Source organism: Oncorhynchus mykiss, chromosome 6 (genome assembly GCF_057628025.1).
Source record: "Oncorhynchus mykiss isolate SJ-2025 chromosome 6, ASM5762802v1, whole genome shotgun sequence".
NCBI classification, from domain to species: Eukaryota; Metazoa; Chordata; class Actinopteri; order Salmoniformes; family Salmonidae; genus Oncorhynchus; species Oncorhynchus mykiss.
In genome coordinates, this window is record NC_143027.1 from 25,096,390 (window position 1) to 25,119,850 (window position 23,461).

General features: G+C 41.0%; 1 protein-coding gene across 1 annotated transcript; it reads right to left on the reverse strand.

The window, feature by feature from the left end:
- Nucleotides 1-393: 393 nt before the first annotated feature.
- Nucleotides 394-3,913, reverse strand: LOC110525589 (frizzled-10). Its single transcript, XM_021605837.3, has 2 exons — nucleotides 3,094-3,913; nucleotides 394-2,842 (listed from the first exon to the last, which is right to left on the reverse strand). The coding sequence occupies exons 1-2, from the start codon at nucleotides 3,103-3,105 to the stop codon at nucleotides 1,088-1,090; spliced, it is 1,767 nt and encodes a 588-aa protein (XP_021461512.1). The 5' UTR covers nucleotides 3,106-3,913; the 3' UTR covers nucleotides 394-1,087.
- Between the last annotated feature and the right edge of the window lie 19,548 nt (nucleotides 3,914-23,461).

Here is a 23,461-nt window from a genome sequence, read left to right on the forward strand (position 1 = left end):
CTGTATGTACTTCATTGAGAGTGCACTCCATTCTATCAGGTATCAACAGAAGTCAGAGTATTCACAAGGCTAACATCAAACACCAATTTGTCTATGTAATTAAAAGCATAAGCCTCTCAAAAGAGAGATACTGTAAGTCAAGTGTGTGCACGGCTCTCTCTCTCTCACACACACACACACACACACACACACACACACACACACACACACACACACACACACACACACACACGCTCAGACAACAGTGGATGATTGAAATATTCCATACCTTCACATCAATGGTTAGTGATGACTATCTTCAAATGTCCAATGTAATAATGTCATTGAGAAATGTGCTTTTTGTAAAAACCCATTGTGAACTCATTCACATGACATATAAAACCCACACAGTTATAATATACAGTTCCAGTTTTGGACATTTAAAACTGGAATGTTTTATTATTTATTTTTTTAATAAAATATGAACTTCAAGAAATATATACAAATGCTCCCTTGTGCTATAAAACAGCAAAGATACAACAACAGGAAAACTGTCTGTACAAATAGTCACTTTTGCGATGTCCAGTGCTTGTTGATTTATGTTGTGGCGTGATTTTGCGTCACATTAGGCAGTCCATGCAATCCTGAGCCCCTTTCAACAGCTGCTTTCTCACTTCAGTCCAAACATGTGACACTGCCTTGATTTCCATTAAAAAGCCAAACAACGCAACACTAAAGGGTCTCCATCTCCCAGACCATTCACTCCCTTTTGTCAGAATCTTTTCATTGTCTTTCATCTGTCTTTTTTTTTGCCACTAAGGAAAACATCTATTGCACATCCAAATGGTTTATTCCAATTTCTTTGTCTTGGAAACAAAACGTTTTTTTTTTCTCTATCATGTTCTTAAATGGATAAGTGGTTCCAGGAGTAGCAGATATTTGAAACAAAGGCTGTCCTTGTAGCTTGAGATGGATCAAGATAACAAAAAAATACTTCAAATAAATATGAACATTGTTGTCTCTTGTTGGCACTCTGATTAAAAAGTCTGTTTTAGGTAAGGGCTTTAGAAGGATTTTGGTTTCGCAGACTGTCTGTGAGAGCGCCAGCTCATACGCATGTAGGAGGGGGCCTGGTAGGCTCATACTTTGTGTTGTGCGCTTTCAGTGCTGGGTGAGGCTTGATGTAAGGCCCACTGCTTGTGAACACACTGGCAGCCTTCCTCCTAGTCCTCTTCTTCAGCTTCCTGCTAAATACATTCTGCCACGACTGCAGTGTTTTTGAGGTCCAGATCCACATGCCACTCGTGATGCCCACCACTAACAGCATGAAGATCTTAACCATGAAGATCTCCACGGCCGGGATGGAGCTCTTCATACCACACTCTTCAGACTCTGCATTGTTCCTGCTGCTGTCAACACACCTCTGCTCCACGGCCAGGCTCCTCCAGTAGTCCATATTGAGCCTCTCGTAGAAGTAGCAGGCGATAACGCAGGTGGCAGGTACAGTGTAGAGGACGGAGAACACTCCGATCCGTACCATCAGCTTCTCCAGTTTATCCGTGTTCTCCCCCTCAGTCTTCATGATCTTGCGGATGTGGAACAGGGCCACGAAGCCCGACAGCAGGAATGAGGTGCCGATGATGAGGTAGCAGGAGAGTGGGATGAGCACGAAGCCTGTGAGAGCTTTCACGTCCATGCTGCCCACGTAGCACACTCCCGTCAGCTCGTCCCCCGCCACCTTCCTCATCACCAGGATCATGATGGTCTTGATGGCTGGGATGGCCCAGGCCGCCAGGTGGAAGTAGCTGCTGTTGGCCTCGATGGCCTCGTGGCCCCACTTCTTCCCTGCAGCCAGGAACCAGGTGAGTGTGAGGATGACCCACCAGAGGGAGCTGGCCATGCCGAAGTAGTAGAGGATGAGGAAGACGATGGTGCAGCCCGTGCTTTCCAGTCCCTCCTGGATGATGTACTGGACCCCACTGTCCCGGTCACAGGCGATACTGTCTGCTCCCACAAACAGACGGACCAGGTAGCCCACAGAGTAGACACAGTAGGACATGGAGAGGAAGATGATAGGCCTCTCGGGGTATTTAAATCGCTGGGGGTCGATGAGGAAGGTGAGGACAGTGAATGAGCTGGAGATGAAGCAGAGGATGGACCAGATAGCCATCCACACCAGAGAGAACTGCTTATCTCCCTGACTCCAGTACACATCCACTTTGGGGTAGCACTTGGGGGCGCAGGACTCACTCTTCTGCACATAGTGGAACTTGCCTGGGTTACTGCAGGTCTCCTTGCTCTCCGTCTCCTTCATGGGCCGCTGAAGCCTGAAGTCAGGACGCTGGGTGTGGGAGCCTTTGGGGGGCTCGTCTGAGCCGTTGTTGGGGGCCTCCATGCAGAGGTTGTTGGGGTCATTTTTAGTAGGTAGTCTGGAGCAGTCCAGGGAGTCAGGCCAGCGGAAGTTGAACTGCTCCATGATAGGGGAGCACTTTTGCCTGGCCTGCTCACACATCACTCTGCAGGCAGGGATTGGGGTGGATACCTGCTCCGTGCACATAGGTGCATACAGCGAACAGAGAAAAAACTTGAGGTGAGTGTGGCATCCAAACCCTATGAGAGGGGCAAACTCATGTAGTTTGATAGCTGCCTCATTCTGGTCCTCATGGCCCATCAGATTGGGCATCCTTGTCATGTTGTAGCCAATGTCCTTACATAGGGGGATGACAATCTGTTGACATCTCCCTTCACCCGGCCGGTCTGGGTCTATGGAGCTAATGGCTGAGCAGCCACCACTCAGACAGACCAGTAGCACATTGATAAGGCTCAGTTTAGCAGTGGAATGCATAGTCTCTCCTCTTTGAACCTTTTAGTGGCAAAAAATGTAAGATAAAATGTCACTTACAATAAATCAGAAGTTGCGTCTATACAGGAAAGGCATACCAAAAAGCTTTGTGTAGCTTATTTTTTTATGAATGAATTGTGAATTGAATTGTCTATGAAAAGACCATTGTTTCCCCTTTTTACGTGTAGTCTAATTCCTTTGATTACAATTTAACTCCAAAGACAATTACAAAAAAGTGTACATCGTTTTCTTTTAAAATAATGGTCGCTTACCATAATGTCCATGCTTTGAAGTGTATCAATTTGTTGCAGAAAAATCCAACATGTTAAGAGATTAAATGCATTTACTGTAGTTGTGCCTAGTCCGTTGCACAATTTCTTTGTCTGCCTTGGTTCTTTTTCTAATTGGATAAAAGTGTTCCGATCCAAACAAACGTTCCAGAGCTTCTAAAAGTGCGTTAAGGGACAGTACTCCTCGGTTTCAACAACGTCAGGTCGGAATCCTCCGGTCTCTGTCCTGCACATAGACATTAAAATTAGGTCCTGCAGCGCGAATGGAACCAGTCTGTCATTTACCAACTCAACTAAATTGCTCTTCCTCTTGCACCGCGTTTGAGTAGCCTAAATGCGCACGATAAATCCACGCAAACGGTGTAGTAACCTTATTAACTAAAACAGAGTTGAGGTCTATTCCTAACTAACCACTCCAGAGACAGACCTATTCAGTTTGGACTGGTTGGTGGCATTTCTCGTTTGAGCTTGTCGTTGCAACTGTCCTGGGCTAACCTGCCAAAAGATCCGCCTTCAAAGACAGCTACTTTGCATAAGAAAGATGAAACTGACACGGTGATTTTTTTCAAATGGTGCGGAACAGCCTGTAGAGTAGACCAACCATCACAGCATTTTAGAGCTTGTTCGCAGCAAACTACTCACTGGCCATTTGCCCCATTTCCGACTAAAACTTTGATAGAAAAGTGTCAGAATTTAGCACGTTCCAGCGCAGGTATATGCAGACACAAAACATACCCAAAGACAAACAAACTGTCTTTCTGTATCTTTCCACTCGAGATAGATGTGTTCTTTTCTTTGCCACAAATGACAATTTTCACGGTCCGTGCATTGTGGGAAAATAGAACGAGGCTGAGAAGAGTTTTTCTCTCTCAATTCCCCTTAACTCTTTTGTGAGTCGGGTAGTGCGTTAACGTGTTGACAAAAAGCAACAAGTTAAAAACCACTAAAGCAACCACTAGCCTATACAATGTGAATAATGTTTTCCTTCTATTTCCAACATAATTATAGGCTATGACCTGATGTAGGCTATGGAGATCCCCATTTCATCACCGAATAGCCCATTCATAATTGTTTCGGGAATAGGTTACATTATTTTGTGTGGAATTTGAACTACAGTAAAATCCATATTCAGTATACAAGGGACTTATGCTCAGGAGGTACTTAGAATGAACTCCATGTTTGGCATTAAGTAGGCTTTTAGTGACATCTATTTATAATTTCTCCATATAGCCACCTTCAGGCATACATGTAAATATTCACATTAGTCCTCAGGGATCTTTGCTGCCTTTAATGTCTGCACATGTATGTCAATTTAAAAGAGACAGACACACAAAGTGCAGTAATATTTCCACTTGACCAATCTAGTCAAAAAGCTGCTTACAACCTTCCATTGAACACACCTGTTCCCTCCTAACCAAGAAGGAACCTTTTCACAATTTACTATTCAGTCATTTACAACACTTAATTTCCAGCTCTCATACATTTTACCAGACACTTTTCACAATCCACCATAAAACATTTTATAAGATAGTTATAACCTGTAGTTATTTTTCTTTACACAAATGCTAGCATGTTTCAAGCTTTTCTCCCGTGTTTATAATCAACATAATTTTTCTACCTTTATTTAACCAGGGAAGTCAGTTAAGAACAAATTCTTATTTTCAATGACAGCCTAGGAACAGTGGGTTAACTGCCTTGTTCAAGGGCAGCACGACAGATTTTTACCAGCTCATGGATTCAATCTTGCAACCTTTTGTTTACTAGTCCAACTCTCTAACCACTAGGCTACCTGCTGCCCCATATATAAGCCTAGAGCTTTTACATCATGATTGATTTTAAATCAGTCTTCTTTCCGTAAGAAAATCCTATCATAACAAAACTGATTGTTTGCACATTTATTTCACAAAATGATACTGTTTATTCTTTCAATAAAAGAGGATGTCTGAAAATCGGTTATAACCATTATATTATTTTATATATATATACCATTATACCTGTGAGAACATCTTAGTTCTCAATTGTAAATGGGTGGATTATGACGAAAGGAAAGCGCCTGAAGGAGAAACACTGATACAAAGCCATTTCAGTCTTGTTGGAGTTGATTCATCATCAAGGTGCTTCAACACCTGTATTGCTTGCTGTTTGGGGTTTTAGGCTGGGTTTCTGTACAGCACTTTGAGATATCAGCTGATGTACGAAGGGCTTTATAAATACATTTGATTTGATCTGAATCTAATCTTGGCACCGAGGAGAGGCCTGGGTTACCACTAGGAGCTGTCACTGCATACCACAGTTCAGGCCTAACCCCAGCAGTCATCTTCTAGTAGTGTCATAGCGCCAATGATTAGCGTAGGGTGGCTGTTATTTGTCTCTTTGTCTGTTTTAGTTTCAGACAGGCAGTGATGGGAAGAGTCTGTCTGGTGAGGCTTTAATGATGTCTCCCGTTAAACTTATCTCAGAAGAGATTTCGTTGGGTTCAGTTCAGTTTCGATGTCTCTTTTTTTAATGAACTGATTATGAAGTCAATGTAGGCTACTGATCTCTGTCTGTGGTAATAAAGGGGGGGGGCTATTATGAGCCTGGATGGAACAGTATTAGCTTAGCATTATCTCAGCACCTGTTCTCACACCCACTACAATCACTACATGCAATCCCCTATGGCATGTACCTGTACATGATAGGGAAACCATGTCCGTTGGATATGCCCTTGAAGACATTTTAGATTTCCTTAGTGTCTCTCGCTGATTATGACTATTCTACAATGACAGTGCTGCTAGTTTGGGAGAGTGGTTACTACTGCGGTGATATGGACCTCAAAGTGAACCACATGTAGTCTAGCAGCATGGATCCATGGTTGAGGCGAGGGCCTCTGCGGCAGGGTGGCATGACAGAGAGAGAAGGATATGGAGGGCCCCTCCAGAGTGTCTGTGACACCAGATCCCTCATAGCTCAACTCACATTACCTTGTGAAAGTCTTTAGTTGGGAGATTTATACCCTCGTCTGCCCATGGTTTCCACCTAGGTGAAATCCAGATCACAAGTAAACAGTGCTTTAAAGAAAATGTGTTCGGGCAAGATGAGAAACATGGCACCAGCGTGCCTAAATGGTTTAGCACTGCATATCTCACTGGTGGCATTTCAGCTGTTGGTGCGCAATGTCTGGACGGAGCAGGAACATAAATACAGGTTATGAATACATTTCATTATGGACACATAATACCCTCTTTCTTATGTGTCACCTACAGGTTAGCTGTTTCTACTCGTCTAACTACGGTTACTACATTTGCCTGTGTCTCAGATCTGGACACGTCCTCCTCTTCTTAACACATGTGAATCTATAATACTTTTATTTAATACCTCCTCAGTCACAATAACTCCTTCAAGGACAACAGCCGACATGCCTGATCAGTTGCTCCCATTCAGAAGGACTTTTACTGTGTAACCAATACTTAATAGTCTAAAAAGATGACAACTTTAATGTGGAGAGATAGCTTTGCATTGCATTCACAGGGCCAAAGCAATTGTGATCTCCATTTACGGAACATCTGGGTTTAGGACATATTTTTAAAGCAGACATCCACTCTTATTATCCATCTGGGCTTGTTTAATGAAACATACAAGATAACATTGTCACCTTGCCCAATAAGAATACACAGTCTACTGGTTTATTGTAATTCAGGCATCTTTGTTCTTGCTCTCTTCTTTCTTCTCATGATTGTTTTGCTGGTCATGATGATATGTCTTTGAAAATGTGAAGCAAAGGGGAGGAATCAGTGTTCAATCTATATCATCTTTATCTAGCTACTACTGTGTGATTTCTGTATTTTTTCTGTCTACCTCCCCCTTCTCCTTTTCATAGATTCACCCCCACCCCAGTATGCACGCACGCACGCGCGCACGCATGCACACACAATCAACTTTATCTCAATCTTTCCAACCACAACAACTCTATAAAGCAAGCAGTGCATTGCAGTTCCATCTCTGAGAAATCAGCAACTGTGAGATAATTCTGTAACTAATAAAGTGAAAGGGGCCCTTTGATGGCTGGAGCTGAAAAGATATTTTATTTTTTTGTGTGTGGGATTTAAGATGTGTGATTCTATGGAGCTGGCTCCCCTGCTGCTAGGCTCTGGCTACAAGCTGGCCCCCCTCTGGCTAATGTTATGGAGAATTGGAGGAATTTTCTGGCTGTCTTTTCCCTCAGCTCCCTTTTTCCTTTTGTTCCCTTTTGAAGAATGACTTTAGACATTTTATTTACATATTTAACTGTGGATGAAAGAAGCACAGGGTGAAAAAAGAAAGCTCCTTGGGTCCTTGTGGGAATATTGATAAGTTTAAATGAATGGAAAACGTATTAGCTATTTTATAAAATGATTTAAGTTAATGCCTTTTGTTAATGAAGTCTCAAATAGGAAGATGAGCATAGAGTATGGCAGAATGATAGTGATACTTTTGAATTGGACACCAACATTCTTCTGATATTCAATTTCATACAACTGTCTGGTACGACGGCACAAATCCAACCAAACCATACAAAGCAAAATATCTGCCTTAATTACTTGTGGTTAAGTTGTAGCCCAGTCTGTTACAACATAAGAGAGGTATGCCATGGGAGCGAGAGGGGGACGTTTTAGACATGTTTTGTATTGTTGGCAGAGCTGAAAGGGCATGTTGATTAAACGAACGGGTGGGGTCGGGGTATAATCTTCTTAACCAAGGTCCTCTTCTCCTTATTCATGGCCCACAATAAGAAGAAACAAACCTCTCTGTTGGAGGTGACACTATTTATCCAGATTCCCTGCGCATTGTTCAGGGCTCTTGTTCTCCCTCACAATCACATGTATTTATTTACCATTCGATTTTAGTTCATTCTGCTCCAATTATATACAGTGGGGTCTGAAATTATTGACACCCTGATAAAGGAGCCAAGATTTCTGTATAAAATAAATCTTTAAAATACTGAGCTATATTGTATGCACATTTTGGGGGGAAATTGTATTATATATACTAAAACAATTGCTCAGATAAAGAGATTTTGTTTAATAAGTCATATTTATTTTTCTCAAAAAGTTAGGGGTCAGAATGATTGACACCCCTGTTTTTAATACCTTTCAATACCTACCATGGCGAGGATAACGGCATTTTTATAAAATGCTTTATGAGTTGGAGAACACATTGTGAGGGATCTGAGACCGTTCCTCCATACAGAATCCTTCCAGATCCTTGACATCCTTTGTCTGTACTTATGGACTGCCCTCTTCAATTCAAACCACAGGCTTTCAATCCGTTTCAAGTGTTGAGACTGAGATGGTCATTGCAAAATGTGGATTTTGTGGCCAATAAACCATTTATTAGGGGATACTTTATGTGTGCTTGGGGTTGTAGTCTTGCTTGAAGATCCACTTGCGGCCAATTTTCACCCTCCTGGCAGAGGTAACCAGGTTCATCAAAGATTCACCACCATATTTTACAGTAGGTTTGGGGTTCTTTTCTGCTCATGCATTCTCATTTCGACGCCAAACCCACCACTGATGTGCGTGGCCAAAGCTCTGTTTCCAATCCAAGTATCAATGCTGTTTAGCACCCTCCAGGCATTTACATTTGTTGGATGAAATGAAAATAGAGCTCATTGGCCATGCACACCAGGGTTTGGGTTCAAAATGAGACTTGAGTAGCAGAAAATCACCCCATACTGTACCTACTGTAAAATAGTGTGGTGGATCTTTGATGTTGTGGCGCTATTTTGCTTCCACTTGCCCTGGAGTCGTTGTTAAGGTTAACGGCATAATCAACTTTACCCAGTACTAGGATATTTTAGCCCAAAACCTGGTTGCCAGGAGCCTAAAACATAGCCACAAGTGGATCTTCCAGCAAGACAACAACCACAAGCACACATCAAAATCCACAAAGAAATGGTTTATTGGCCACAAAATCAACATTTTACAATGGCCATCTCAGTCTCCAGACTTGAAACCCATTGAAAACCTATGGTTTGAATTGAAGACTGCAGTCCATGAGCACAGACGAAGGATATCAAGAATCTGTCAGGATTCTGTATGGAGGAATGGTCTAAGATCATTCCAACTCATAAAACATTTTAGAAAAAGGCTCAATGCTGTTATCCTCGGATAGTGAGGTATTGAAAAGTATTGAAAACAGGGGTGTCAATAATTTTGACTCATACCTTTTTGAGAAATATTTTTACTATTTAAAAAAATCTCTCTGAACAATTGTATTAGTATAAAATAATATAATTTCCCAATTTCTTTTAGCATACAATAAAGCTCGGTATTTGAATGATGTATTTTATACAGTAACTGTTTCTCATCTTTATCAACAGTGTCGATAATTTCAGACCCCACTGTATGTTGTTTGATAGTACAGGGGATATTTTACCCATAAGGCTCAGGTGTTTGTAATGTAAATGGCCGTTATTACTTCGTGTCAGTCATAAGTAATAATTCACTTATTTAAAAAAAGTTTATTCCGGAAAGGTGGTCAAATATTGCTTCTGTCCAACCCAGAGTGTGTGAATGACAACAGAAAATGTAGAGGAATATACTTTAGATGGTAGAACAATAAGTGAGAAACCGTAGCCCAGTTTACTAAGAATATTCCATAAATGTCTGCGAGAATATACCTTTTTCTTTCCCATTTGAAGTGCAAGCACTTTAATAAGAGCATCCGTTTTAGTAAAGGGTCAGACGTTTTGAGGAAATGCATATGAATCCGGCAATTAATTATTTAAAAGCCCTGCAAAACATCAAAGCCCCCAGGATTCTTTGCACATATGGTTTTAATGGTTCAATAAAAATTACTTATTAATGAGGGCAAATTTTTCCACTCTTCCTCTTCACTCAGCTCCATGAAAGGCTGCTTTATCTCAGTCACAAGCAGCCATCCTTATATAATCTAGTCTACTGGTGCAGTGGTGTCGTGGATGCAGCAAGTCGAACAGCCCATAGTGGAAAACCAACCCAATGGTGGTATGTATCCACTGTGTTGGTGGATGATTAAAGAGGTGGTGGAAAAAGTACTCAATTGTCAAATTTAAGTAAAAGTAAAGATACCTTAATAGAAAATGACTCAAGTAAAAGTGAAAGTGGCCCAGTAAAATACTCTTGAGTAAAAGTCTAAAAGTATTTGGTTTTAAATATACTTAAGTATCACAAGTAAAAGTATAAATCATTTCAAATTCCTTATATTAAGCAAACAAGACGGCACAATTTTCTTGTTTTTTAAATTTACAGATAGCCAGGGCCACACAACAAAACTCAGACATAATTTCCAAACGAAGCATTTGTGTTCAGTGAGTCCACCAGATCAGAGGAGATAGTGATGACCAGGGATGTTCTCTTGATAAGTGTGTGAATTTTACAATTTTCCTGTCCTGCTATAAGCATTCAAATGTAAAAGTACTTTTGGATGTCAGGAAAATGTATGGAGTAAAAAGTACATTATTCTCTTTAGGAATGTAGTGAAGTAAAAGGTAAAGTTGTCAAAACTACAAATAGCAAAGTAAAGTACAGATACCCTAAAAAAATGACTTAAGTGGTACTTTAAAGTATTTTGATTGAAGTAGTTTACACCACTGGATTAAAGGCTGCTAGTGTTTATAGTGTGGAGTAGTAGGGAGATGATGATGACAAATGCATCCATACAACCGGGGAAACTCTCACCCGCACGGTGACAGTCCTGCAATAAACACAGTGTTGTAATTCATTATTTTTGTTATGCATCAGATCCAATAATGACTGAGGCTCCTTTGAAAAGGGCAATATTAGTTTAGTAGTTTGTTCTTACTTCATCCTCCTTTCAAGTGGTCGTCGTTTAACTGCCCTAAGAGGAGGAGAAGAAGGCGTCCCCTCTGAGTCTGCTCACCAGCTCCAGACTGAGCACTGAACCAAAACAGTTACAGTTAACTGCTTGCAAAACACATGTTTGCTGGGAAAGTCATTTTAGATGCGATGGGAATCTGTGGTGCAAGACTTGGTTTGCTGTTTAACGAAGTTTCTCTGAACACAGAGGGTTTAACGAACATTCCAGTTTAGAAGGAGCAACGAACGAGGAGGATAAAAAAAAAAGTGTAAACAACTAAAGGTTCTCATTGGAGAGGAGAATTGATGGAAATATTAGCCAGAGTCTTCGTGGGGGCACTTGAGTGTGAATTGCTAATGAGGAAAGCCTTCTCTTTTCTAATCCTTCTTTGAGTGGCCATCCTGGAATCAGTGCGCCTGGGGAGACTCCCCACTGCTTCTAGCTCTGGAGGTTCCATTCAGAGCCACAGTCCTCCTGCTCCATTCCCACAGTCCCCTCACACTGTGCAACACAGCCGAGCACACACACACACACACACACACACACACACACACACACACACACACACACACACACACACACACACACACACACACACACACACACACACACACACACACACACACACACACACACACACACACACACACACACACACACACATCCATCCTGCTCCAACCAAATTAGATTAGACCCTTCCCTTTCTCCCTATCAAGGCATTTGTCTTTTCTCTGCCTAGACCTTTTTGTCTCTGCTCCAAAAAAGAGAAACAAATTCTCAAAGAACGAGTGTAGAAATGGGTGAACAAAGGGCAGCCATCTTTAACCGACCTTTCGTGATTTCATAAAATCACTCCCCAATCATTCCACTGCTCTAGTGATGTACATGTGGGAGTGTGGTGGAGGCCTGGTTGGCAGAGCAGAACAGAAGGCCAGCTTCCTCTTCCTGTTACTTCCTGATACCAGCCCTGTACTCACATTGTCTTACATTAAATCCTTCCATGAATAGACTTCAGCTCATTCTTTCAAATCTGCCCACAATAGATCATCTACGGTTAACTGGGCTGTTTGTGATTGCTGGACCTCTATAATTAAATGAAATCCAAGTTTATTGGTAGTGCACACAAATTTGCAGATATTATCAAAGGTGCACTGAAATGCTTATACACCCCGGGACTGTGATGTGTTTGTTTTCTAGTTCATCAGTTTGGGACACTCGCACAAGTCAAATATACTTTTGGGTTTTAGAGATTATTTTATAGGAAAAGCCTCATGAAGGCTTCTTCCCAGTACAGTGTGCAGCCATCCTAAAAGCAGCAAATGGAGAGCAAAGCTAAATTAAAGCTGACTCATTCAAAACAGATAAAAATGTGTGAGCCTGTAGCAATATGTTCGCTACTGATTTCCTCCTTTGCCTGGACTCCCTCAGACTTAGCTGGCTGTGTGCAGGGCTAGGAGGCTCCTGTGCTGCCTGGTGCAGAGAGAGAGGAAATGAGTATCGATAAAGACAAAGAGCCATAATGATGAGGACTAGATATATCATGCTCAGAGTGATAGAGATACCTGTGCCTTATTCTAAAATGGATTAAATCGCTTTTCCCCCTCATCAATCTACACACAATACCCCATAATGACAAAGCAAAAACAGGTTTTTTGAATTCATACAAATGTATTAAAAATTCAAAAAGGAAATATCAAATTCTTATAAGTATTCAGACCCTTTACTAAGTACTCCGTAAAGGGTCTGAAAACTCAACAAAGTACTTTGTTGAAGCACCTTTGGCAGCGATTACAGCCTCGAGTCTTCTTGGATGTGACGTTACAAGCTTGGCAGACCTGTATTTGGGGAGTTTCTCCCATTCTTCTCTGCAGAACCTCTCAAGCTCTTTCAGGTTGGATACGGAGCATCGCTGCACAGCTATTTTCAGGTCATGTGCCTTTTATTGAGAAGTGGAGGAGACCACACTGTCATAAAGGCCTGTTTAGTGTAGTGTTTAAAGATGGTTGTCCTTCTGGAGGGTTTCTCCCATCTCCACAGAGGAATTCTAGAGCTCTGTCAGGCTGACCATCGGGTTCACCTCCCGGACCAAGGCCCTTCTCCCCCGATCGCTCAGTTTGGCCGGGCGGACAGTTCTTAGAATAATGGTGGCCACTGTGTTCTTGGGGACCTTCAATGCTGCAGAAATGTTTGGTACCCTTCCCCAGATCTGTACACAGATCTCAACACAATCCTGTCTTTGAGCTCTTTGAACAATTCCTTCAACATCATGGCTTGATTTTTGCTCTGACACCAGTCTATACACCAAATGTACTGTACATCGACATTTTCAGAATACTGCTTCTTACTTAATGTGATTACATTTTCTGCAGTGAAGAAGAAAAAACATTTTGACATCAATGAATACCTGGATCTTTGGCACAGCGGTATCACTGACCATAGAGACATACAGTACAGTGCATTCAGAAAGTATTCAGACCCCTCTGCTTTTTCCACATTTTGTTACGTTACAGCTTTTTCTAAAACTGATTTTTTTTTAAAATCCTCATTAATCTACACACAATAACCCATAATGTCAACGCAAAAAACGTTTTTTAGAAATGTTTGCAAATGTATAAAAAAACAACGGAAATATTCATTCAGACCCTTTTCTATAAGACTCGAAATTGAGCTCAGGTACATCCTGTTTCTATTGATTCCTTGACATGTTCTACAACATGATTGATTGGATTAGACCTGTGGTAAATTCAATTGGACATGATTTGGAAAGGCACACACCTCTCTATATAAGGTCCCACAGTTGACAGTGCATGTTTGCTGATTCACTGTATATTTCGTGTTGATGATTCATTGTTTTCTGTTGAGATTTGAATAAATTAAGTAAACTGTTTATACAGTGTCTTCATAAAGTATTCACACCCGTTGAACTTTTCCAAATGTTGTTGTGTTCTTGCAGCCTGAATTTAAAACGGATCATATTGAGATTTTTGAGTTCTGGCCTAGACACAATACCCCATAATGTCAAAGTGGAATTATGTTTTTTGACATGACAAATTAATGAAAAATGAAAAGATGAAATGTCTTGAGTCAATATTCAATTCCTTTGTTATGGAGTAAAATGTGCTTAACAAGTCACACAATAATACATTACATGGACTCACTATTGTGTGCAATAATAGTGTTTAACATGATTTTTGAATGACTACCTCATCTCTATAGCCCACACATACAATCCCTCATTCAAGAAGTGAATTTCAAACACAGATTCAATCACAAATACCAAGGAGGTTTTCCAATGCATCGCGAAGAAGGGCACCTACTGGTAGATGGGTAAAAACTAAAAGCAGACATTGAATACCCTTTGAGCATGGTAATTCCACTTTGGATGGTGTATCAATACATCCAGTCACCACAAAGATACAGACGTCCTTCCCTACTCAGTTGCCTGAGAGGAAGGAAACTTCCCCATGAAGCCAATTTTGACATTTAAACAGTTACAGTAATGGCTGTGATAGGAGATAACTGAGGATGGATCAACATTGCCTTTACTCCATAATACTAACTGACAGAGTGAAAAGAAGGAAGCCTGTACAGAATAAACATATTCCAAAACATGCATCCTGTTTGCAAAAAGGCACTAAAATAATACTGCAAAAAAAGTTTTTGTCCTGAATACAAAGTGTTATGTTTAGGGCCAATCCAATCCAACACATTACTGAGTACCACTCTCCATATTTTCTTGCATAGTGGTGGCTCCATCATGTTATGGGTATGCTTGTAATTCTTAAGGACTGGAGAGTTTGTCAGGATAACAAATAAACGGAATGGAGCTAAGCACAGGCAAAATCCTAGAGGAAAACCTGGTACAGTCTGCTTTCCACCAGACACTGGGAGATGAATTCATGTTTAAGCAAGACAGTAACCCAGAACACAAGGCCAAATCTACACTGCTTACCAAGAAAACAGTGAATGATCCTGAGTAGCCGAGTTACAGTTTTGACTTAAATCTACTTGAAAATCTATTTTCAAGACCTGAAAATGGTTGTCTAGAAATAATATTGAAGAATTTTGAAAGAATAATGGGCAAATGTTGCACAATCCAGGTGTGGAAAGCTTTTAGAGACTTACCCAGAAAGACTTACGGCTGTAATCGCTGCCAAAGCTGAAGGTGCTTCTACAAAGTATTGACTTAGGGGTGTAACTACTTATGCAAATGAGATATTTCTTCATTTTCAATAAATTTTCTAAAAACATGTTTTCACTTTGTCATTATGGGGTATTGTTTGCTGATATTTATTTTATATTTAATCAATTTTGAATTCAGGCTGTAATACAACAAAATGTGGAATAAGTCAAGGGCACTATATGAGCTGGCAAGCAAAAGCATTGGGATTATTATTATTATTTTTTTTTGCTGTTAGTATTTGTGATTTTGTTAAGTAAAGAAATAAGGGAACAAAGTTGTTTTCTCATGTTTTCTTTCCACCCAAGGCATGGTGCTCTATTTTAAGGAACCACATGTAGAGCCTCTCTTTCTGAAGTTTGTTTAGATTTATGAGGACATTGAAGTGCACTTTTCCCAGACATTTTACTTGGCAGTAGTTATTTGCTTAAACTGTGCCTTGGTACAAAAACCCCAGCTTGAATGAAACCCTCCCAATGGTGTGCTGTAGCAGATATCTCTTTTTAATTAAATAAAATGAAGTTAACTTGAACTTGATGATCCAATAATAACACAACACCAAGCAAAAACGCCTTGTTATGTGTGAGGATCGACTGGGTAATTTTGTGCGTTGCTTCGCACTGCAGCTTGTCGACGAGGTTTAGAGGAAGGGATGAGTGGTGGCGCAGGTGAACTAATCTGGGCTTTGTTTGAAGTCAAGTCTAGGGGGGGGGGGGTTGACAAGCCTTCCAGTGAAACCTGAACAGGTATGAATACAAGCCAGAATAATCAGCTTCTGGACTCTAATCATCATCAGCATAGAACATCTCAAACTCTCTGTTTCTGTCAGAATCCTCCTTCCTCAAGCTGTGCCCTTCCACAGACACTGATTGGATGTCTTGATGTTTGAAAAGTAAAAAAATAAAATAATTACAGAGCTGAAAGGACCGTTCTTATTGGTGGAAATGTGGGAAGCATATTAACAGCAGGCTAACCATAGCCTGTAGCAAATCCAGCAAGCACGGTGTGAAGGAATACACAACAATACACACACACACACACACACACACACACACACACACACACACACACACACACACACACACACACACACACACACACACACACACACACACCCTCTCCTGCCCTCTCACCCTTTCTCATTTAAGATATTGCACCTGGGAAAGCTGAAAGGAGTATAAAACCACTGGGCACACACTGGTTGAATCAACATTGTTTCCAAGGCATTTCAGTGAAATAACATTGAACCAACTTGGAATAGACATTGAATTGCCCAGTGAGAATCAAGCAGAGGAAAATTCCTTTCAATTTGTTTCACTTATTGTTTCATAGCTGTGAGCAGTCTTACCTCGTCTATGAAGCTTCCTCCTTACACAGAAGGATTACTGTATCTTTTAGGATTTCCTCAAGCTCAAATATCAAAACAGAGTTAAATAACTAACCTGTTGCTCTCCTTCCCAGAACATACTTAATGCGTGATGGAGCTTGTGGTCCATTATTGAGGGGAGAAAATACCCCCCCCCCTGCAACAATACTACCTCAAGACACAAAGGCATTTAAACACTTTCTGAAAGCGGAGCTGTGCTACAACCTGAAAACTATGAACTGTCATTGTTCTGAAGTGTCATATTGGTCCCGAGAAGCTCAGTTGGTAGAGCATGGTGCTTGCTACGCCATAGTTGTGGGTTTGATTCCCTTGGGGGACCAGTATTAAAATATATGCTCTGGATAAGAGTGTCTGTGAAATGTAAATATTTGAAACAAAACAAAAGTGCTAATAATATACTTGAAGAAAGTTAGATATAAGTTATAAAAAAAACATTTAACAGAAATGCCTGGTCTCCACATTTTTTTCCCTTTAACAATGTGACAGCTATTGGCTATCCAGTAGTGGAATGTTCCCTTGGGCTTCACTTCAGTACACAGTCAAATGAGTGCTTTTATGACTTCCCCCTCCCCCCGTTCTGATAATATGCTACAAGAGGTCTTAGGTCAAAATAGCCGATGATTGTATATGTTGAATTTGTTGTTCCGTTTCTTAACCAGGGCAGAGGAAAAGAAGAGACATTTGACATGGTATTGAAAACAGTCCTATTGAAAGCTGTTTGAAACATACCTTTCATACATCCTGTTTGATATGCATATTTTTGTCCCTGAAGTAAGGGCATCTTTGGGGAATGGCTGTTTCCCCCCCTCTGATTAGACAGCATAGGAAACGATATGCACTCCTCTTTCTGTTCCTGCTCTTTCATTTCACCTCCTTCCTTTATGTTTTGCTGCCGACATTATTACTGCTGCCTCTTCTCACAAGTTAGAGGATGTTGATATAGTGCACACACACTATATATACACACATCTTTTTGTTGAGGGATATGAAAGCAATTTTAAGGGTGGTAGATCTCGTATTAGGTCACTGACTGAGGCAAAGGAAATACAATGGGTGCATTGAATACCTAAATATCATGTGTGTGGAACTCTGTGTCTGTGTCTTACTGTCTATGTATGTGTGTACAGTACCAGTCAAAAGTTTGGAAACACCTATTCCATGGGTTTTCTTTATTTGTATTATTTTCTACGTTGTAGAATAATAGTGAAGACATCACAACTATGAACTAACACACATGGAATTATGTAGTTACCAAAAAAGTGTTACACAAACCGAAATATATCTTATACATGAGATTCTTCAAAGCATCCAGCCTTTGCCTTGATGACAGCTTTGCACATTCTTGGCATTCTCTCAACCAGCTTCATGAGGTAGTCACGTGAAATGTATTTCAATTATCAGGTGTACCTTGTTAAAAGTTCATTTGTGGAATTTCTTTCATTCTTAATGCATTTGAGCCAAGCAGTTGTGTTGTGACAAAGTAGGGGGGGTATACAGAAGATAGCTCTATTTGATAAAAGACCAAGTCCATATTATGTCAAGAACAGCTCAAATTAGCAAAGAGAAATGACAGTCAATCATTACTTTAAGACATGAAGGTCAGTCAATGCGGAACATTTCAAGAACTTTGAAAGTTTCTTCAAGTGCAGTTGCAAAAACCATCAAGCGCTATGATGAAACTGGTCTCATGAGGACCGCCACAGGAAAGGAAGACCCAGAGTTACCTCTGCTGCAGAGGATAGGTTCATTAGAGTTACCAGCCTCAGAAATTGCAGCCCAAAGAAATGCTTCAGTGTTCAAGTAACAGACATATCTCAACATCAACTGTTCAGAGGAGACTGCATGAAATCAGGTCTGTATGGTCGATATGCTGCAAAGAAACCTCTACCAAAGGACACCAATAATAAGAAGAGACTTGCGTGGGCCAAGAAACACAGGCAATGGAAATTAGACCAGTGGAAATCTGTCCTTTGGTCTGATGAATCCACATTTGAGATTTTTGGTTACAACCGCCATATCTTTGTGAGATGCAGAGTAGGTGAACGGATAATCTCTGGATGTGTGGTTCCCACTGTGAAGCATGGAGGAGGTGGTGTGATGGTGTGGTGGTGCTTTGTTGGTGGCACTGTTGGGGACTTATTTTGAATTCAGGGCACACTTAACAAGCATGGCTACCACAGCATTCTGCAGCGATACGCCATCCGATCTGGTTAGCTCTTAGTGGGACTATCATTTGTTTTTCAACAGGACAATGACCCAACACACCTCTAGGCTGTGTAAGGGCTATTTGACCAAGAAGGAGAGTGATGGAGTGCTGCATCAGATGATCTGGCCTCCACAATCACCTGACCTCAACCCAATTGAGATGGTTTTGGATGTGTTGGACCGCAGAGTGAAGGAAAAGCTGCCAACAAGTTCTCAGCCCATGTGGGAACTCCTTCAAGACTGGTGAAGCTGGTTGAGAGAATGTGAAGACTGTGCAAAGCTGTCATCAAGGCCACTTCATGGCTACTTTGAAGAATCTAAAATATTTTTCATTTGGTTAACACTTTTTGGGTTACTACATGAGTCCATGTATGTTATTTCATAGTTTTGATGTGTTCACTATCATTCTATAATGTAGAAAATAGTTTTAAAAAACAAGAAAAACCCTTGAATGAGTAGGTGGGTCCAAACTTTGGACTGGTACTGTATGTCTGTGTATGTTAAATCTAATGGCAAGTCTGAGCTTTGAAAATGTATCTTAAGTTTCTCACATAACCTAACTTACCTGTGAGCTACTAGCTCATAGTAAATGTGAGATACAGTTTATGATAAAGAAATAAAGTGATCTTAGCTGATTATGGGCATTGTACAATATCTTGAGACCTTATTCCACCAGAAAATATAAATTATTTATTAGCAAATATATATATTTAGACAGTGGATATTGAGAAATGTGAGATGTGCCCTCGAAGCCACTAAAGGCTTCAGCATGCTTCAGTTCGGTTAGCTGAACCAAAAACAGTGGATAGATGGCAGCATTCGCACAAAACTGAAAGCACGAACCACCGCATTTAACCATGGCAAGGTGACTGGGAATATGTAATTTTCCCCTTCGTAAGGCAATCAAACAGGCAAAACGCCAGTACAGAGACAAAGTGGAGCTGCAATTGAATGGTTCAGACACGAGACGTATGTGGCAGGGTCTACAGACAATCACGGATTACAAAGGGAAAACCAGCCATGTTGCAGACACTGACGTCCTGCTCCCGGACAAACGAAAAACCTTATTCGCCCTCTTTGAGGACAACACAGTGCCACCAACACGGCCCGCTCCCGAGGACTGTGGGCTCTCATTCTCCATGGCCGACGTGAGTAAGACATTTAAGAGTGTTAATCCTTGCAAGGCTGCCGGCCCAGACATTATCCCTAGCCACGTCTTCAGAGCATGCGCAGACCAGCTGGCTGGAGTGTTTACGGACATATTCATTCACTCCCTACCCCAGTCTGCTGTCCCCACTTGCTTGAAGATGTCCACCATTCTTCCTGTACCCAAGAAAGCAAAAGTAACTGAACTAAATGACTATCGCCCCATAGCACTCACTTCTGTCATGAATAAGTACTTTGACAGGCTAGTTAAGGATCATATCACCTCCATCTTACCTGTCACCCTAGACCCACTTCAATCTGCTTACCGCCCCAATAGATCCACAGACGATGCAATCGCCATCACACTGCACACTGCCCTATCCCATCTGGACAAGAGGAATACCTATGTAAGAACGCTGTTCATTGACTACAGCTCAGCCTTACTACCCTCCAAACTCATCATTAAGCTCGTGGACCTGGTTCTGAACCCTGCCCTGTGCAACTGGGTCCGGGACTTCCTGACGGGCCACCACCCAGGTGGTGAAGGTAGGAAACAACACCTCCACTACGCTGATCCTCAACACAAGGGCCCACAAAGGTGAGTACTCAGCCCCCTCCTGTACTCCCTGTTCACCCATGACTGCGTGCTCACGCACGCCTCCAACTCAATCATCAACTTTGCAGACGACACAACAGTAGTAGGCCTGATTACCAACAATGACGAGACAGCCTACAGGGAGGAGGTGAGGGCCCTGGCGGAATGGTGCCAGGAAAATAGCCTCTCCCTCAAAATCAACAAAACGAAGGAGCTGATCGTGCACTTCAGGAGACAACAGAGAGAGCACGCCCCTATTCACATCGACGGGACTGCAGTGGAGAAGGTGGACAACTTCAAGTTCCTTGGTGTACACATCACTGACAACCTTAAACCACAGACAGTGTGGTGAAGAAGGTGCAATAGCGCTTCTTCAACCTCAGAAGGCTGAATAAATTTGACTTGGCCCCTGAGACCCTCACAAACTTTTACAGATGTACAATTGATGTACAATTGATGTACAAATGTAAAAACTAAATTCCCTGTAAGTGTGGCAAAGTCTGAAACTATTTGTAAACAGTTGGAATTTCTTGCTTTGAATATTGAGGTTTCAAAGGGTCTCTTTATAACTGTGATTGGCTGTTATAGACCCCCCTCTTGACAAATGTTCCACATAAATATTCTGCGGTTGGTGTTTTTTGTAATGATCTAAGTGACCATTGTGCTGTTGTTGCTGTTATAAATACTAAGGTTCCCAGGACAAACCCACGTTTTATTTGTAAGAGAAATTTGAAGTGTTTTAATGAGCAGGCTTTCTTTCATGATTTGTTTTATTTTGACTGGAGTAAGATTGAGTTTATCCCTGATGTGGAAACTGCCTGGAAATTCTTTCATGATGTTTTTTTCCAAATAGTAAACAAACGTGCCCCATTCCACAGGTTCAGGGTTAATGGGCGGGATAATCCATGGTTTTCTTCTGAGCTGTCTTGTATTATTCCCGACCGTAATCTAGCCTGGGCTAAAGCAAGGAAATCATGTTCTGATGCTGATTGGCTTATTTTTAGGCAGTTACGAAACAAGTGTTATTTTCTTCTCAGGAAGGCCAAGTCTGAATATTTTATGTCTGTTACCACTGATAACCTGAATGACCCTAGAACGTTTTGGAAGGTTATTAAGTCTATGTCTGGTAACAGTAATGTTAATGAATTACTGTCATGTGTTTTGAAGGACTCTGTTGTTGTATATGACAAAACTGAAATGCTGAATTTTTTCAATGAGCACTTTGTATCATCTGGTAGGATATTTGATTCAGTATCCGCTGTCTCTGTACAACCCTGTGTGGATGAACCAGTGAGAGCTGGTCAAACTTTTAGCTTTTTTCCATTCTCAGTGCAGGTGGTACATAAAGCCCTGAAATCCTTAGATCAGAGAAAGCCTGCATGTCCTGATCATTTGGATCCCTGCTTTTTAAATCTGGCAGCTGATTTCATAGCTGAACCACTTGCATATCTGTTCAATCTAACCCTGGAATGTAATGAAATTCCGAAAATCTGGAAATCAGCATTTGTCCTATCACTTTTAAAAGGGGGAGATCAACTCTTTTAAATAATTATAGGCCAATCTCAAACCTGTCACCCCTGGTGAAAATACTTGAAACCCTTGTGAGTGAACAGCTAAAATAGTTTTTATTTACTAACTCTATTTTATCAATGTACCAATCGGGCTTCAGGAAGAAGCATAGCACAATTACAGCAGCCATGAAGGTTTTAAATGATATCACTGAAGCCCTTGACAAAAAAACAGCACTGTGTCTCACTTTTTATTTCAGAGCATGCAGTTGCATGGTTTGCTAACTATTTCTCTGATAGAACTCAGCACACTCTATTTGATGGGCTTATGTCTGTTAAATTGTCTGTCTTTCATGGTGTGCCCCAAGGCTCTGTACTTGGTCCTCTCTTATTCACTATTTATATAAATGATTTAGACAAAAATGTCCAAAATGCGCAACTTCCTTTTCATGCTGATGATACTGTTATTTAATGTTGTGCCTCGTCTCTTACAAAAGCTTTCCAGAACTTACAAACTGCTTTTTATAGTGTTCAACATACCTTGTGTCAATTGAAGCTTATCCTCAATACTGACAAAACTAAACTAATGGTGTTTTCTAAAGCAAGAAATAGACCTCTGAACCTTTCACCTATTACTACCTGTCAGGGCAAGGAGATTGAGGTTGTAACCTCATATAAATATCTTGGAATTTTAATTGATGACGGCCTATTTTTTAAATTCAACAACTTACAAAAAAATTGAAGCTGAAATTAGGATTTTATTTTAGGAATAAGGCCTGTTTTTCTTTTGAAGCCAGAAGGAGGCTAGTGTCAGCTACATTTATGCCTTTACTAGACTATGGGGATATTTTATATATGAATGCTTCCGCTGTCACGTTCTGACCTTAGTTCTTTTATTATGTCTTTGTTTTAGTATGGTCAGGGCGTGAGTGGGGTGGGTTGTCTATGTTCTTTTTTCTATAATTTGGGATTTTTGGTGTTCGGCCTGGTATGGTTCTCAATCAGAGGCAGCTGTCAATCGTTGTCCTTGATTGAGAATCATACTTAGGTAGCCTGGTTTCACTTTTGAGTTGTGGGTGTTTATTTCCTGTTTAGTGTTTTTTTCCATTCACCTTACGGGACTGTTCGTTTGTCGTTTTGTTCAGTGTTCAGTTATTTTATTAAAAACATGAAGACTTACCACGCTGCTCTTTGGTCCTCACCTTCTTCCACCACAGACGATCTTTACATCCGCTCAGTGTTTGAGATCAATTGACACCCTTTACCATGGCACTTTGAGACATATTTTAAACAGCAAAACCCTTACGCACCACTGCACTTTGTATACCAGGGTTGACTGGCCTTCTCCAGTCACTCGTAGGCTCAGGCACTGGTTTACAAAGCCATTTTGGGTTTACTACCTTTTTATTTGGGCATTTGTATTGTTCAGAAATGTGGTGGGTACTCTCTTCGTTCGCTGGACTTTATCCTGCTAACTGAATTTCGTAAAAGGGCTTTTATGTACTCTGCGC